Raw genomic sequence first — 18,634 nt, forward strand, 5'->3', positions numbered from 1 at the left:
AAATACACAAGACACTCTCTTCGTACACACTTTAATGTGAATAATCTGAATTTACCAGTGGTTTGATGTACTTTCATTTTCATTACCCACACTTATTAAATGGTGTGTTTCAACTGCCTCCAGTTCTCTTTAGTGTTTGCCAATGTTGGAGGTGTAACTGGGGTCTGGCCCTGAACAAAGGTAAAAAAAATGCACATGCATATTCGTCACTTTGTTAAGGTTGTCTTTGGTTCATTTGTAATGCTGCTGTCACTCCGCTTATGTTGCTGATGTGCGCTGTAAGAGCCGAGACTTTGGTGGTAGATGGAGCGCTATGGTGATGCTAACAAGAGGGGTGCTCGGCCGACCTGCCATGATGAGCTTGAAACCAGCTGAAGCAACAATAACATGACATTATATTGCTTAATAGGAGATAGTTACCAATTACAGACTCCATAATCGCCCCGGAGTCCTTGCACATCACGACCATTTGTTCTGGGAAGCTGCCACGCAGAGGAAAGGTTGATTTTTCTGCTTGGCAACGTTAGCTTCCTGCTAAAGTGGACACAGTCGGAGCCTTCATGAATGCATGTTGGGGTCGTAGACAGCCTGCAACATAACACCCATCCCCATATTTGAGGCAAGAACTGATGTGCTTACGGGTGGTTCTTAGGCATTGTAATTTTGCATAATGTAACGGAAGCATGTGTCGCAGCGAGAACGCAATGTCGAGCAGAAATTCGAAATGTTATGATCGGTGCTAGTTTTTCAGCCATTATACTGCCGGTACGTACAATTAATTTAAGCAATAATGCATAATAATCCGCAGATTCTAAACAACTTGTTAATGTAGTTTTGTTGCGAAAGAAATAAATATTCAGAGTAGTTCTTGGCCCATAAAATTTGCACAATTCAACCTAAGGATTCAAACTGTACCTCTATATTGATGCTACTATTAAAGATGCAATTCAACACCTGAAGGCAACAGATCCAATAACTAGCTTATTACAGGGGTCTCAAACTGGTCCCCAAGGGCTGCTTTCCTGCATGTTTTCCATTTCTCCCATTTGCAACACACCTGATTCAAATGATCAGCCCATCAGCAAGCTCTGCAGGAGCCGAATAACGATCCTGATCATTTGATTCAGGTGTGTTGCAGCAGGGAGAGATGGGAAAACATGCAGGAAAGCGGCACTTGAGGACCGATGTTTGTTACCCATTTAGCATGTCCTTGCAGCGGTACATTGAGTTTTCTGCACACCCACCAGCTTCCCTTTTTAAGTTTGACCACTTGTTCTGATTTACAGATGTGGTCATTGACTTAACCTGGCAAAATAATGAAATATTGACAGTTCTTGGAAAAATATGACAAATAGTTTGTTTAATGGTTGTGCAATTCTGAAATGGCTTATAATATATTATAATTTGAACCTATATAACCTGTGTTATACAGTGTGTGAAGAGTGATTTATTTTTTTCCCACCCCCAATTTGCTTGGAAATAATGCTTATTAAATGCTTACCCTCACCCTATCGAATATTTTTTTGTTTGAATATCCTACTAGAAATCTTATGGAATATTCAAATATTCGGTCAAACCAGGGGGCCCAGGTAAGACTAATGCCCACCCACATCTGGCATCCTGGTAACGCCACTGGGTCTAACTATATTTTTGGTATGTTAAAGAGCAATTATGCCTGTTTTCCATCTCTCCCTGCTACACCACACCTGATTCAAATGATCAGGATCGTTACAGCTTCTACAGGTCTTGCTGATTATCTGATCATTTGAATCAGCTGTGTTGCAGTAGGAAGAGATGGAAAACAAGCCGGACACCGGCCCTCGAGGAACAGGATTGAAGACCCCTGATTTAAAGGGAGTCGGAAGTCAAACCGGAAGTCAATGCAATTTTCCATTGGCATGTCAATAGGATTTAACCTTGACTTTATCATTATCACGGGTGATGTTTTTAAAATGTAGCATGTCTTGGATTTCAATATACAATGTGTTTAATTATTTTTGTTGTGTGTTTAGTAGGGGTGTAACGGTACGCTAAATCACGTTTCGGTTCGTTTTTTGGGAAACTTCGGTTCGATATGTCTTTGGTCCCAAAAAAACAGATTTTTTTTTTTTCTAAAAATGTTTATTTTGAAAAGTAAACTGTACTTTTTTTTTCGAAAAAGAAATAAAAGCGAACCATTCAGGTGATATTCTAAGAAATTACACCAGAATAAAAAATCCACTAACAAGAAAGATCTCTTAATTTTGTAAATTATTAAGACACTGAAATCTTTAAACACTCAGCAGCAACAGTCTATGACACATCTAAGTATTCAAGTTAAAGCCAAGTTGTCATTACAGTACATATATACACTTTTTGTGATGAAAAAAATAAAACATACAATAACAGTTACAATTATTGCTAACTATATTGAAACTATTTATAAAAAATATGAAATTTATGAAAAAATACATTAACTTTATGAAATTGTATACACTTTTTAGGCATTGAAATCTTTGAATGTTCAACAGCATATTGTAACGAATTGGGTTATCTGTGTTGTGGTTGGATTTGTGTGTTGCTGAGTTGTGATGTTTCCGAGGTTCTTGAATGCATCGTACGGCAAGCGAGTGAAGCAGCGGCGAAAGAAGAGCGCGAGCAGTTGTTCTTGGATTAATAAAAACGTGATAATTAAACTACGTCTGACGGCGTGTTCCTGGAAGACGCTACAATATGATAAATCTCGCTATTTAAGTTTGGCGTTTTTTCTCCCTCGTCTAAGAAACATTCACAGTCGGATGATTCTGTGCATGTTAGACGTACTACCTGCCGCCCATCTCATGTAGCAATATCGGCACACAACTTTTGGACTCAACCACGTACCTTTCCCCATCTGCGATTTGAACAGGACAGCCAGAATGTTCCCAAACAACCTTCGAGCTCTGGCTCTTTTCTGGCTCTCACTGTTGTGTACGCCACTCTCCTCTCCCGCATGCAACGGTCAATAGCGCCCGTGCGTAAGCTCGCACTTATGAGTGGACCGAACCGAACGCAAGTGGACCGAACCGAACATGCCATACCGAAACGTATTAATACACCCGAGTGTACCGTTACACACCTAGTGTTTAGTGTTACAGGTAACTCCAACTGGGGTTTCATTAAATAAGTTAAAGCACACTCAGGGAGAGCAGAATCACATACACATCACACGCTTGCTGCACAAGCAACACGGTACATTCAGGGTGCTTTCACGTCGTCGGGAACTTGCAAACACACCGCGCCAATCGGCACATTAATCGTTTTTCTTTGATGTTTTCACGGTCTCGAGAAGCCGAAATCAAAATCACAACAGGAAAGTGTTTGCAGAGTCATGTAGATAGGGATCAAATTAAAAGGGTTGTCAGCAGGCCACTTAGGAAAACCTTTTCAGCTTTCTGGTTGTTTTGTCTGTATTTACTTTTTAAGGTATTTAAGGTACACATTTGTAAATAGCAAAAGGCCAAGCATTTAGAATGAATCCTTTTGATGCTGTTTTAGGTGAAGTCTTGTACGATTTCTTATGTCATGCATCATGATGGTAGTGATCGAAATTTCGTTTTAACTCCATATTACTGTGGTGGGCTATATCAACTTTGTAGGTGTCACCGGTTTATGTACTTTCAATACAACAACTTTAAGCATCTGGAATGAGAAAAAGAAGGCATTGTTATTATTAAAGGTGAAGTCAACCCCAAAACATTTTCAAGAACATGTTCTATGAAGGCCGACTAGTTGAAAGGCATTTTGATTAATATTGACTTTGTGGAATATGAGTTAAAGGGGAGGTCAACCGAAACATATTTTTTTCAAGGATATGTTATATGCAGGCCCAGTAGTTGAAACATGGCATTCTGATAAATATTGCGTTTGTGCAATAAGAGTTAATCCGCCCATTTTTAGCCATGTCTGGGTGGGGCCATTTTGTCACTTCTGGCGACTGAATATGACCGCAGATGCTCAGGGTTCAAATAAAGACATATCATGGCTCCGCTTCAGAAAACAGGTGAGCTGTGATTGGTCATTACCTGTGCCCCGAGCAACTCCGATGTAATTTTCAGTTGACAGAATTGACAAAATGGCTGCCCCCAGAGATGGTTTAAAACGGCTGGATTAAATCTTATTCCACAAGCGCAATATTTATCAGAATACCTTGTTTCAACTAGTGGGCCTGCATAAAACATTGTTGAAAAAAGTATGTTTGGGTTGACTTACCCCTTTAAGCAGCAAAATCTAGCCATGTCAGAGGGCGGCCATTTTGTCACTTATGTCTATTGAAAATGACATCACAGTTGCTCAGATAACGACCAATCATGCGTCATGCCTCAGATTTAAAAAAAAAAACAAAAAAAAACAGGTGAGCTGTGATTGGTCGTTACTTGAACCCGGAGCAACTGTGATATTCATATGTCATATTCAGTCGACAGAAGTGGCAACATGGCCGCCCCCAGCAATGGCTAAAAACGGGTGGATTAACTCTTATTCCACAAACAGAATATATCAGAATACCTTGTTTCAACCATTGGGTGTGCATAGAACATATTCTTAAAAAAATATGTTTGAGTTGACTTCCCACTTTAACTTTGGCCTGTGTTGACTGTTTGACAGTTTCTACTCCATGAGAGTTGACTTCAAAATGTGAGTGCAAGGCCACTGTGGCATTCACGATTCCCCCTTTTTCCGGTGGAGTTTAGTAGCAGTAACATAAGCAAAGATCCTTCAAATAAAGCTTCATTGTCTGTGTGAAATGGCTACCAGGGCATCAGGATGTGTGCTACACTTGAGCGCCTCAGTTTTAAGTCGGGAGTTAGTTTTGCTTGAGTACTGTACTTTGGTGATTTGAATGTTCAGAATTTCCAGAGAGACAGTACATCTATGGCCAAACATTGTCTCTTTCAGGGTGCCTATTTGTTTGGATTAAAAAAAAAAAAAAAATCATAGGAATGTATGTAAATCTGCTTCAGGAGTGAAACTGTCACTCTTATTTAGCTTTTATCAATGTTTTATGTTAATGATACTGGTCATTTTTCAGGAATAGAGTATGGCTCAAGTAAAAGTACAGACCTCAGCACCCCAGGCTGGCCCTGGCCTCTCCTCCGGAGCTCCTCTGGCGGCCATGGCCAGCCCAGGATCCCTGGGTCTGCAGTCCTCTGTCAACGGCACAGGTCCGTCCCCCACACCCGCCTGCCCCGCTCCTGCAGCTGGATATGGGGACGCTCCTGTGTCTGCCACACCGCCAGGTAGGAATGGGCAAGTACTGATACCAGGTCTCACTTTCTGTATGTGACTGACTGATAGCGGCCTTATTTCTAGGTACCAGATATATGTGAAGGCTGCCGATACCAGCGACCGATACTTAAAAGGGGAACCCAAACATATTTTTTTCAAGAATATGTTCTATGCGGGCCCACTAGTTTAAACACAGCATTCTGATTAATATTGTTTGTTGAATATGAGATAAGAAGCAAAACCCACCCGTTTCTAGCCTTCTCAGGGGGCGGCCATTTTGTCACCTCTGTCGACTGAAAATGACATCATAGTTGCTTGGGGCTCAGATAACGGCCAATCATGGCTCAGCTTCAGAAAACAGGTGAGCTGTGATTTGTTGTTACCTGAGCAGTTGTGATGTCATTTTCAGTCGACAAAGTGACAAAATGGCCGCCCCCAGAGATGGCTAAAAACGGGTGGAATAGCTCTTATTCCACAAATGCAATATTTATCAGAATGCCTTGTTTCAATTAGTGGGCCTGGATAGAACATATTATTGTAAAAAACTATGTTTGGGTTGACCCCTTTAAAGATTAAAATCCACCTTGTGCTGAATGACACTTATAAACACATTTTATTTTACATAATTAAGGATAAACGTTGAATGCATAGACTTATGTGTAATTAATAATGAAACCAGGGTTACTTCTGTGCAACTGCTGTAAATGGTTAGAGTACAATGGGGAGAGTGGGGTGATTTGTGCCAAGTTATTTAGAAAACCATAGAACAGGGGTATCAGCTCCGGTCCTCAAGTGCCGCTTTCCTGCCTGTTTTCCATCTCTCCTTGCTGCAACGCACCTGATGATCGTTATCAAGCTTCTTCAGAGCTTGGTAACGATCATCAGGTGCGTTGCAGCAAGGAGAGCAAGCTCTGAAGAAGCTTGATAACGATCATCAGGTGCGTTGCAGCAAGGAGAGATGGAAAACAGGCAGGACACCGGCCCTTGAGGACCGAGTTTGGACACCCCTGCCATAGAAGAAAGGTCATGTGACCACATATTTTTGAAGGGGCATCCCATCTCACTCATCCTGTAAAGAAGGGATACACATAGCTTTATAGGTAAGCACATTTAAGTTCCAAAAACATTTTTTGCCCTCCAAAGTAAAATTTGATGATGTTTTTTTTTTTATTGCTGTGTTTGAACAATTATAGAAAGCTTTGAAAACAGTTCACACATCAGTTAGCATGATGCTAGCTCAAAACAGCTGGGGGGATGCATTTCTTTCAAAATGGTGGGCTTGGGGTAATTTGTGCCAAAGGACCTGGGTCAAGTTCTGCCAATTACATACCTTCCCCCAATTTATGATTATTTATTATATATTACTTTATTGTATTTTATTGTTATTGTACATTCTCTTCTTACATTTGATCACTAAAACTATGCGCCATTCTTAATTTTAGATCAATATTCATCATGACACGGCGATACAAAAGGAAGACAGATAGGGTTTCAACTCCTTTTTCGGAGTTGGAAAGAGCAGTGAAAGCGGTGCAACTGGGGAAAACCGTACGTCAGGTTAGAAAGGTGATGAAGATCTGCAGTATCACCATAAAAAGATATATGGATAAGAAAAAAAATGACTTTGTGGTACAGCTAGAAGGGAGCACAGGTTCACATTCGCGTGCAGCATTGACAAGTGGAATGTCCCGTAGTAGGCCGAATCTGTGAAGTTATTCAGATGCAGCTGGGTGCTCTGTATTGAATTTGTCTTGCTTTTATACAGCATTATCGTTTGTGGGATTAAAATGATCTTTTTTTACTTCAGTTATCAACGGCACGATTTACCCCAGTGACTTTTGACTCATGGCACAATTTACCCCGCACTAGGGCAAGTTGTGCCACAAAACCACTTTTTTTTTCTAAAGCTGTATTTCTTAAACCGTTTATTTAAGATCCAAAGTGATTGCTTCCAGGGATGCACAACATCCTCAACTATATGTACATATTTTAGTCGGAGGCAATCCTGTGATCCCCTTGCGTAAAAGGCACTTTATGTAAAAATTACTACTTACCCCACTCTGATGATGCAATTTATTCACTGAAGTGAAGGTCTGGAAAAAGTATGGAATATAGAAATTTCAAATGTGGATAAATCTTGTTTTGAAACTGGTATTTTCCCCCAACAAGTCTTGGGGACTCATCGCCCTCTGGTCACACTTATTAGCCCCCTACATTAAAAAAATGAAAAGCACGCTCTCTGCACCCCAGTAATCAGTGGTGTGTTTCCCTATGTACTTTTGTCAGGTTCACCCGAGGAGAACATGGCAAACCCTAAAGAGAAAACTCCAATGTGTTTGGTGAATGAGTTAGCCCGTTTCAATCGGATCCAGCCACAGTACAAGCTCCTCAATGAGAGAGGCCCTGCACACGCTAAGGTGAGGACAGGAATTTATTATCATTAGTCGCAATATTATTACAGTAATATTGACATCCAAACATCTAACAACAGTGCCAGTTGAATGGCTTCATTTGGATTGAAAAGTGATTATACCATGGCGTCACCTCCGGATGTCGCTGTTGCAGATCTTCACAGTGCAGTTGACTCTTGGGGAGCAAATTTGGGAGGCAGAGGGCTCTAGCATTAAAAAGGCCCAACATTCTACAGCCTCCAAAGCTCTGGATGAGAGTGTCCTTCCCAGGCCAATGCCCCGCTCACCAAAAGTGGACATCAACAGCAATCCAGGTACTGGAAGCAAAGAGAAAACATCTTGCCGTGGGATTTTTTTTTTTTTTTTGGGTGGGGGGGGGCATTCGCATGAAAGATGGGTACAAACTGCAAAGCAACATTGGCCCTATATTTCCATGACAATGAATATACAGTATGTAAACCTCCCCCAAAAAAAGAAAAATTGGTGTAAATTTACACTATATGAATGAAGTCATAACGTTAGATGAATGAAGATATATTAGCAGCAAAAAGTGTTAATTTTCCTTGAATAAAGTAGTACATGTTGTTGAAATACAGCTGGGATAGGCTCCACACGCCCCACGACCCTTGTGAGGATAAGCGGTATCGATAATGAATGGATGGATGTTGTTGAAATAATGTCACAATTTCTATACAAACGAATGATTATGAAAAGTAATTAAAAAAAAAAAAAAATCCTAAAAATTGCAATTGCGATGTCAGCGATTAAAATCAATAAGCAATAACAAACAGTGTTCGGGGTAACGCGTGACAAAAGTAACGCAGTACAGTAATATATTACATTTAGGCAGTAAACTACAATAGACGCCATTATTAGAGTCTGATGCGCTCGTTTCTTATTTACCTTTTTTTTTTTTTCTCAAATCACCTCGAAACTTTGTCTCCATGTAGTAAAAGAAAATTAGAACTAACTGAACTTTCACTTATTATAAATAGAAAAAATAATAATGAAAAAGGAAAAATCATTTAGTCAGGTCAGTTTTGACTTCAATACATATTTTTGCTTTTATTACACATGCCCTGTCTGTGTGTTTCTATCTATCTATCTATCTATCTTGTTAGACCAATTATCGATTATATGTTATGCATCACTATTATTTGTGTGTAAATGGCAAATGGACTGTCACTTGTATAGCACTTTTCTACCTTTGGTACTCAAAGCGCTTCACACTGTACCTCATCTACCTCCTGATGACGCAGCATAGGGAGCAACTGGGGGTTCAGTATCTTGCTCAAGGATACTTCAACATGGCCACAATGGCCGGGGATTGAACCCACAACCTGCCGGTTGGGAAAGGACCACTCTACCACTGAGCCATGCCGCCCCCAGTGTGTAAATTAATTTGAGAATAATGATAATTTCATTTGTGGTTTACAGTCTGTGATTATTTATTTACTGGACAAATTATCAGTTCCAATATTTATATTTAAAAAATAAATCTTATTGATACAAATATTGATCAAAGGTAGTGATGTCCCACCACACCATAGAGTCGAAACGTTTAATATTATAGACCACACTATATAGTTAAATATGCTCATAAGTTAACTTTACCAGCTAGAGTATGGCAGCAAATTCTTGAAATTATTAAATAAATTAACCCCGATTTAAAAAAAAAAAAAAAAAAAAAAAAAAAAAAAAAAAAAAGTAACTTAAACTTGACTAACGCATTACTCTACAAATAGAGTAATATTGTAAAGAAACATATTACTTTCACATGCAAGTAACTAGCAATATGTAATATATTACATTTTGGAAGTAACTTGCTCAACACTGATAACAAACTATCTGATCTAATATGGATGATAGGATATTCAGATAAAGGCAAGTGAAGCATTAAAGGAGAAATCAACCCCATCAATTCTTTGCAATATTATGTTCTATGCAATGTAATATTGCGTTTGCCGGAATATGAGTTTAGCAGTAAAATCCACCTGTTTTTGTCCATCTCACGGGGCGGCCATTTTACCACTTTCTGTCAACTGAAAATGACATCACAGTTTCTCAGAGCTCAGGTAATGACCAATCATGACCCAGCTTCAGAAAACAGGTGAGCCGTGGTTGGTCGTTACCTGAGCCCTGAGCAGTTGTGATGTCATTTTCAGTCGACAGCAAGTGACAAAATGTCCGCCCCCTTAGATGGCTAAAAACGGGTGGCTTTGGCTCTTTAACTCATATTTCACAAACGCAATTTTAATCGGAATGCCATGTTTACATTTGTGAAAGTGCATGGAACAATGTTGCAAAGAATTTTTGGGGGGGTTTACTTTATCTTTAATTAATATGAAAGATAGTTTATTTCTCCCTTACAATTAAAGGTTTAAACTTACTAAATACTTTGACATAGTATTATAAGCGTTCACCATGACAACATAAATCTGCCACACGTGTCATGTAAACATTCATTCATTCATTCATTATCCATACCGCTTATCCTCACAAGGGTCGTATATACTGTAAGTCAGTAAGAAATCAAAGAAAATAAAGCGCAGATTATAACAATAATGCTAGCAAATCTCTGGCTTTACCACTTCAACTTCCAATTTTTCATGTTTCATGAAACATGATTTGATTGATATCATTGATATGTAAACAAGTGGACTGCACTTTTTGAACACTGAACTCATCTACATTAATAAATAAATACAATGTACATAGCCTTTATTAAAAAATAATACAATTTGGCAGTCTCCAGGCAGTGACATCACACATCATAGCCGCTTGACGTATCATTTTCCGATTTCCAAAACCAGCAGCGTGCATTGCAAGCGGCAACGACACCTCATCGATGTAAACACGAGCAATAAGTCATTTTATCTGTCTTCATTTTCATTCATGAAATCATACGGTGCAACATATGACCACTTACAGATGTATTTATCCTCCACATATATGACAACTTAGGAGGGCTCTATCATTTTCAAATCATTTGACCGGAGGAGTCAAATTCTGCTCGTTTGTTAATGAATAAATGTTTTATAGTCAAATCACATTTATTCCCCTCGCCTTTCCTTCCTTGCTTGGGCCATTGCAAAGATTGCTTAACATTAGCAAAAAATTCTTTAGAATACTTCTGTTGATGTTCAGTAAACGGTACACACGTATACTTAAAAACGGCCAAATAACTACAGTGGAGAGTAGCCACCGACTATAATGTCTTATTTACATGTACATTTTCAGTAATATACACTGTCCACTTTAAAATAAAATAAATAAATGCTAAAAATATATGTACAGTAAATAAGCTATTTAATTAGACATATTTCTCCAGCTTGTGATGGGATCTGTGATCAGTTATTGTTTTTCTTTTCTTTTTTTAAACTGGCTTATCGGCCCAAAATCCTGTAAAGCTGTACTTGTAAGAGTGCTTACTCGTCATCCTCTCAAACGAGGAAAATAAAAATATTTTTTAAAAGACAGTATGATTCTTGATCCTTGCGGTATTTTGATAGTGTGTCACAGATATGTTATTAAGACATCTAGGAACTGCTTAAATTGTGGTGAGAAAATGCTCAAAGGCTCCTTAACTCATTCACTGCCATTGACTTATCTTTTCACAGTCCAGCCATTCAATCCCAGGAACTTATTTATATATATTTTTCCAATTTTTTTTTCAAACGTTAGGGTAAAAGACGGTTTGAAAATGTCTGGCAGTGAATGAGTTAAGAAATAGTTGTGGTTGATAACGGAAAGACAGCTGGGATAGGCTCCAGCACGCATGTGACCCTAGTGAGGATCAGCTGTTCGGACAATGAACGAATGAATGAATTGAGACGTTTTCCTACGTGTACTCATTGCGATTGATTCTTTCATTATGTAAACTTCACCATATTGTTGCACATGTACTTTCTCACATAGGCAGCATAACACCAACAGTGGAGCTCAATGGTTTGGCTATGAAGAGAGGCGAGCCGGCTATCTACAGGCCTTTAGATCCCAAGCCCATGCCCAACTACAGAGCTTGCTACAACTTCAGAGGCATGTTTAACCAAAGGTAAGCTATTTTATGGGATTTTGGGGTTGCAGATAAACCTCAGACAACAATTGTGAGCTGGAGCCTCCACTGAAAAAAAACATGGTTGAATTTACTCAATTTGATTTTGTCAAGTGGTTGCACAAAATAAAATCATCTGTATCCAGATACATTTTTTACAGTGGATATATAGTCTGCTTAAAAATCTGGATTCATCCATCCATCCATTATCGATACCGCTTATCCTCACAAGGGTCGCGGGGCGTGCTGGAGCCTATCCCAGCTGTCTTCGGGCAGTACGCGGGGGACACCCTGAATTGGTTGCCAGCCAATCGCAGGGCACACAGAGACAAACATCCGCACTCACAATCACACCTAGGGGCAATTTAGAGTGTCCAATTAACCTACTATGCATGGAATGTGGGAGGAAACCGGAGTACCCGGAGAAAACCCACGCAGGCACGGGGAGAACTTGCAAACTCCACACAGGGAGGCCGGAGCCGGGATCGAACCCACGACCTCTGAACTGTGAGGCGGACGTGCTAACCAGTCGTCCACCGTGCCGCCCTATCTGGATTCAGATGATTTTATTTTGTGCTACCACTTGATGAAATGAAAATGTTATTAGACAACTTACTGACAATTTAAAGTCGTCAAAAACTGCATGTTTTTGGAATGTGGGAAGAAGCCAGCGTAACTGTAAATGTAAAGCTGCACAAGCGCAGGGACAACATGAGGAAAGGGCCCCTTGTAAAATATTTTAAAAGTTGGGATTCAGAAAAATAGACCAGTGTACTGATACAATTTTGGATGCTATTGTAAAGTAAAGTTAATACTACGGCTGCACAATATACCGAAAAAAAATATCGATCGCAATATCGGCTGATGCATTATTCATTTCGTAAAGACATGCAATCATTTTCTTATGGAATTGTGTGCTTTTATGTGAATTTGACCAGTCAGACGCAAACTTAAATGTGCATCACTACCCAATAGTTAAACATTATCTAGGGTAATTACAATTCATTAGCTAAGAATAAACTGAGCTCATTTATTTTGCTGTATGATAAACATGTATTTCTTTTATTAGCTAATAAAAATGTATTTTTTTAGGACCATGTTCAATATCGCAATAATATCGATATTGCTATAGTCAACAACCGTATTGCATATTGCATAATACATAGGTACCTCTACTTACAAAATGAATTGGTTCTGCAAGAAATTTCTTAAGTAGAAGATTTTGTAAGTAAAGACGTGTTTTCTATGTAAATGCCGTAATACGTTCCAAGCCCCCAATATTCAGACATAAACGTTTTATAAAGCATAAAAATGCATCAACACATGAAACAAATACATGTTACAATTAGATTATTGCACAATAAATGAGAGTTGTGCATAATGTAAAAAACAAAGAATAGAGTAAAGAATAAAAATGATGATTGTTTACCTTTCAATTCCTGTCATCGCTTTTTCCACTCTTTGGTTCATGTTCTCTCTCAGAAGTGATTTTTGCCTGGCGTTTTGTAAAGAACTGACTTAATAACGTGGCAACTGTCGATACATTACGGTCATATTCTTTGGCGAGATCAACCAAGCGCATCCCTTTTTCATACTTTTCTATTATCTCTTGCTTTGTTTGTATGGACAAAAAAAACGATTTTCTCCTTTTTTTTTTTTCTTTTCCTCGTTTCTAATTCACGTCAAACTATCGGAACACCTCATGGCCTGTGGGGCGAATGACGAGGACGCTGCATAGACATATCTATCACATATCTATATCTACCTGTCTATCTACAAACACAGACACATACGGTAGAGGTCCCTCTTAGCCAATGGGATGGCAGGAAGATGCTAGGTAGTAGCCAATGGCAGAGCAGCTATGAGTATGTTGCATTCAGGAAACTCTGAAGCAGCGAGTAGCAGCCCCTACTTTTACCTTTCGTACCCTGAAATTTGAAAGAGGCAATATTTTCCTGTTGATACGTTTCGGTACTTGAAAATTTCGTATGAAGAGACGTAAGTAGAGGTGCCACTGTATCGTGCTGCCCTAGTTAATACAACTTAAAGTTGTATACTACAGTATGACCATCCAAAGAGCAAAATGCCATCCATTGACATGTTCCCTCCAGATGGCAGTGTTTCCTAATTTTTAAATATTTGAATAGCCACTGTTCAGTGGCCTCAACACCCATTTTGAGGCTTCCCAGCCAGAAATGTAATTTAGGTTTACACACAGCATGTCATGATTTGATGATGAACAAGTTGGAAAACGAAAATCCTGCGGTTCGTAGTACTTTGGAGTGTAATTTTAAAATGTCTAAACAGCTCCGGGAATAAAGAGTGATTGAGTGGCATTGTTGCTTACATGATGAGCCAGGCAGTTTGGCATCTGGTGCACATCTTCTTTTTGATCCATGCCGTAACAAACAAGACAAATGTCTGCAATGTTGAGGGGAAAATCTGTGCCAATGTTTTGTCTGTCAGTGTGACAGTGAGTTTAAATACGGAAAGGTGCGCGCCTCCTCGTCTCTTTGCTTCTTTTGTGCCACTTTTCAAGTGAGCCCGAGTGGTGCTGAGGACATGCACGCAGGCTGAAAAAGAGTATCCATTACCATAAGGTCATTTATGTTTTCACAAGGTCTCTTTCTTTCAGTGAGATTAATGAAAGCGAGACCTTGTGAGTGTGAATTCTCTTCCTCCGATGACGGACTGCGTGGCGGAGTGGCAGGCCGTAGCCGCAATCGCTCATCGTAATGACGCCGCGGTGAAACGAAGGTTTCCATATGCCCATGTCCTTACCTATTATGATGAATAAGAGTGATCTGGAATCATGTTGATGGAGAATCTTCTCATTAAAAGGCCAGTCTGGCTCGGATCCATCAGCGCTCTAATCGCCACCAGGACCCATATTGATTCATTCAGAAAGTGCTTTGATGAGAAAATATGGCGATAATATGTAATGAGCATTTATCAGCGTCTTAATGAATCTTATTTATGGCGAAGGGCCTGTGAATAATTTCTGACCATCCCCGTCCACTTTAAAATCAGCAATTGATCTTTTGTGGCGTCGTAACCGGCCCATTGTTCATTCTCAAATACTGCATTGGAGAACACCCCGCTGGATGTGAGTCAACCGGTGTGGAAATCCACTCTGAATCAGTAAAAAAAAAAAAAATGGTTACGTCAACATGTTCTTGTGAATAATATATGAAAATCATGTTATCATAAAAGCACTCAATTCCTATGAATCAGCCAAGGCCAAAAGTAATTGTTCCCAAAACGACGATTGAATGTTTTACTCTTGAAATTCAAAAAGGGTCCCAAGGTGTTTGGCCCCCTGACTTGTCCTGAGCTTCTTCTTGAGTTGCTCCATGTTTTCCCGACTTTTACATCCATCGCGCTACTCCCCTCTTTGCCCCAGTAGGTGTTCTGTCAGAATTTGGATTTGGGACAGGATTTCCCCCCCTTAGGGGAAAGGCTGAGCAGCCTTTGACCACCCACCCTCTCCCACACCTAATTTGGTTATGTCAGTAACATTTTGTCAGCTGGAGGAATGAACGTCTGGGGGTTCTCTGCCCTGTGACATTTCCTCATGTGAACACGCTGACATACTGAACGAGCCATTACTGTTTTTATGTCAGAAACGAAGGAGAAGACACTTTTCTCAACTGGGCGTCCGGCCAGCATTTTAGTTTCTCAAATCTTAAATTTAAAAAAAAAAAAAAAATTAAAAACAGCAATACAGAGAACCTCACATGTTCCAGGCTACAATTTGACTTCCGATTTGTTTACGTTTCAAAGTATTTATTATTAATTTTTTTTTGTGTAGGAAATAATCAAGAGAAGTAAATTGCTCCAGAATCAAACTCTCATTGTTCTCAAAAATGTGTCAACATAAATGAATTACTATTAAAGCGGAAGTCAACCCATGCATATTTTTTTCCAGAATATGTTCCCAGCAGGCCCACTAGTTGAAACACGGCATTCTGATTCATTTTGCGTTTGTGGAATATAAGTTAAGCAGCAAAATGCACTCGTTTTTAGCCATCTCCGTGGGCGGTCATTTTGTCATCTGTCCACAGAAAATGACATCACAATTGCTCAGAACGACCGATCACGGCTGACCTGTTTTCTGAATCTGAGCCGTGATTGGTCGACAGAAGACAAAATGGCTGCCACGGCGATGGCTAAAAACGAGTGGATTAACACTTATTCCACAAACGCAATATTTATAACAGAATGCCCTGTTTCAACTAGTGGGCTTGCATAGAACATATTCTTGAAAAAAAAAATATTTGCGTTGACTTCCACTTTAAGCTGTTAACTTTGCAAAACATCCAGTGTACAGTATATTCTTCTTTTCTTATGTTCTCTTAATGTCATGTATGAATGCAGTTTAATGCGAGTCTTAATTTTCCTTTAAAAAATATGGTCAATTTCAGGGACATTTGAATAGCTTTCACGTTAATTGTATAGAATTTTGATATTAATTTCCAAGAGCTCGAGTAGTCTTAGGCTACGTTCACACTGCAGGGCATGATGCCCAATTCAGATTTTTTGTTAAATCCAATCTTTCACATTACAAAAAAATACAATTTCCAATGTGAACAGAATGCCTCCGTGACGTGACACACATGCGTACAAAGCACAACGTCTCGTGGCACAGCGTTTACGGAAGTAAATGTGGTCCCACGTGTAGTGGCTCATTTCAGAATGACAGAGAAGCTAGGCGGGAGGAGGTAGAAATAACTTGGGGGAAATGAGATGACACTTTTCGATTTCTTCGTTTCATGGAGATGTCAACTAAAGGTGACCTCACGTCATTGCTGCACGTAACGATGAATTATTACAATCACCACAAACGTCCACTTTATGCTTCATGTTTCAGGTGCGATTAAATTACAGTCAAATATAAAAGTAACACTGTTTACTCCAAGCAACTTTGTAGAGTCACGGACGATTGTCAGCAGTCTCCCAAGCAGGCTCCCCTGCTCACGCAGAGCGCAGATATTGTTTTTAATGACGTAAAAGTCGGACGCATCGGATACATATCCAATTTATATCCACATATGAAGGAGGCCCGGCTCGAATTTGAACAAAAATTTAATTTTACTGTTCACATTGCATGAAAAAAATGTATGGGCATATGGGCAAAAAAATCTGAACATAGCCGTAGCCGTAAGGCCGTTCTCATTAGAAGTTGCATTTACGTAATGTGAATGAGTACAGTACAAATCGGATTTAACAAAATGCCCTGCAGTGTGAACGTAACCTTATCATTATTGCATCTTATCCCAAGCAACCGTTGAAAATCAGTTTTATTCATTTATTGTTGAGATATACCCTTAATGAAAGGAAAGCCTTCAAAAGTATGGTGCTGACTGTTGACTGAGGCACACGCTTTAGTGTCTTTTCTGTCAACTCAAGGACACACTGTACATGCGCACGCGCGTGTGTGTTCAATTGTTATGTAAGGAATGCAAAGAGCATTGCAGTGGATGTACTTCTCCTTGAAAAATGAATCTCCCTGTCATGCCCGCAGGGCTCAGACAACCAGTGAGTGCTCACAGACATCAAGTATGTTGCCCGGCCTTGCTTGACATCTAAACCGTCTACTAAAATAAATCTGCTCATGAGCAATTTACTGTATTCAATAGTTTCTATCATCTTCTTTTCCATGCAAGGTATCCAATAAAGATAGACCGATCTGATTTTTTTCAGGGCCGATACCGATAATTAGTAGCCAAGGAGGCCAATAGCCGAAATATGGAGCCGATATTCATTTTTTAAAAAAAGGAAAATATTAGCATCAAAATGTAAAGAAAATTTACTCTTAACTTTGTTGCAACGTCTTTAAGCATGTTTATTGAACTATGTTTCAGGTTTGCATAATGATTTTTTATTTTTTTTATTTGAACTAATTTTTGACAAAATACATCTCTCTTGTAAAATTCTAACAAAAAGTTCAGGGAGCATCCGGGGTTGTCAGCATGTCTTAAAAAGGATAAATGAAAACCTAAAACAATAAGACAATAGCTCCATGATTTTTTTCTACAGCAAATGAAAATTTCAAAATGACAAATGTTAAACTTTCACATATCTTTGTTTTGATTTACACAGTTTTAAATTGATTTATTATCGGCCAGCAGAGTTTTAAAAAAGGCAGATGCTGATATTCGGATAATCGGCGTGGCCGATAATCAGTCTATCGCTAGTATCCAATATTGTCGGAGTTCCTCCCCTCGCACACATCCTTAATGTAACTTTTCTTTTTTTTTTTTTTTCTTTTTTTTTTTTTTAACTAAAGCCCATTAATTTTCTAGCATTTGATTAGTCAGTGTGTATAAGGAATAAACGTGCAAACATCAATGGCATCTGATTTCCTGAAAGAATGTTGAAGCGATTAAGTATCAAAACAATGACATACCCTGTACGCATCCATATTGGACATTTTGGACCGCTTCACGTAATCCCTGTGACGTATGACGTGCTGTACACTAGACTAGACTTATTTCTGACTTGTTTACCAGTCTTTTGTGCTTTCAAAATGCCGATGGTCAGGTTTCATGTTGTTTTCATGTTCTTCCTAGGAGAAAAAAAAGGGGGGGGACATTAACAGTGCAATGCAACTTCTATCACAACTCAACGTTCGTAAAACAACCAATTATCACCCAAATTTCTGTGCACAAGTGTATGCATGTTATGATCATTGTCTGAAAAAATTAGAACATAACTCGCAATATTTTGCATGATAGTCGCGCCGTAAGATTGCCTGTCCAAATTTTCCTCGTAGAGTGGCAACCTTCCGTCACTTATTGAACAAAAAACATGACAGATTGTTACTAAAATGTATGTTGACATATGTACAAATCTGGAAATATTAGAACAAAATCTAGTATTTTGGAAGATAGTCGCATCGGAAGCGTTACCAAGCATATGTATA

General features: G+C 39.2%; 1 protein-coding gene and 1 long non-coding RNA gene across 6 annotated transcripts in view; one reads left to right on the plus strand and one right to left on the minus strand.

The window, feature by feature from the left end:
- LOC147127684 (uncharacterized) overlaps positions 1-18,634 on the minus strand; it is a 32,844-nt gene that overhangs the window by 8,392 nt on the left and 5,818 nt on the right. The window contains exons 3-5 of one of the 4 annotated variants that reach the window (XR_015084155.1): positions 18,119-18,277; positions 7,778-7,972; positions 7,323-7,337 (exon numbers count right to left, since the gene is read on the minus strand). This is a non-coding gene — a long non-coding RNA (uncharacterized LOC147127684). Of the gene's footprint in view, positions 1-7,322; positions 7,338-7,657; positions 7,973-18,118; positions 18,278-18,634 lie in introns of those variants that run through there. The other 3 variants (XR_015084154.1, XR_015084156.1, XR_015084153.1) reach the window with 3 other exon arrangements.
- The window catches only part of stau2 (staufen double-stranded RNA binding protein 2), a 96,759-nt gene continuing 78,147 nt past the window's right edge, over positions 23-18,634 (plus strand). For both annotated transcript variants that reach the window (XM_086020304.1, XM_086020305.1), the window contains exons 1-5: positions 23-180; positions 5,048-5,255; positions 7,531-7,661; positions 7,810-7,969; positions 11,574-11,709. In XM_086020304.1, coding sequence (XP_085876430.1) covers positions 5,057-5,255; positions 7,531-7,661; positions 7,810-7,969; positions 11,574-11,709 — 626 coding nt within the window. In that variant the 5' untranslated portion in view covers positions 23-180; positions 5,048-5,056. The remainder of the gene's footprint in view (positions 181-5,047; positions 5,256-7,530; positions 7,662-7,809; positions 7,970-11,573; positions 11,710-18,634) is intronic.

The sequence above is a fragment of the Filicampus tigris genome, chromosome 21 (genome assembly GCF_054856515.1).
Source record: "Filicampus tigris isolate MCC_2025a chromosome 21, RoL_Ftig_1.0, whole genome shotgun sequence".
In the NCBI taxonomy this organism is placed as follows: domain Eukaryota; kingdom Metazoa; phylum Chordata; class Actinopteri; order Syngnathiformes; family Syngnathidae; genus Filicampus; species Filicampus tigris.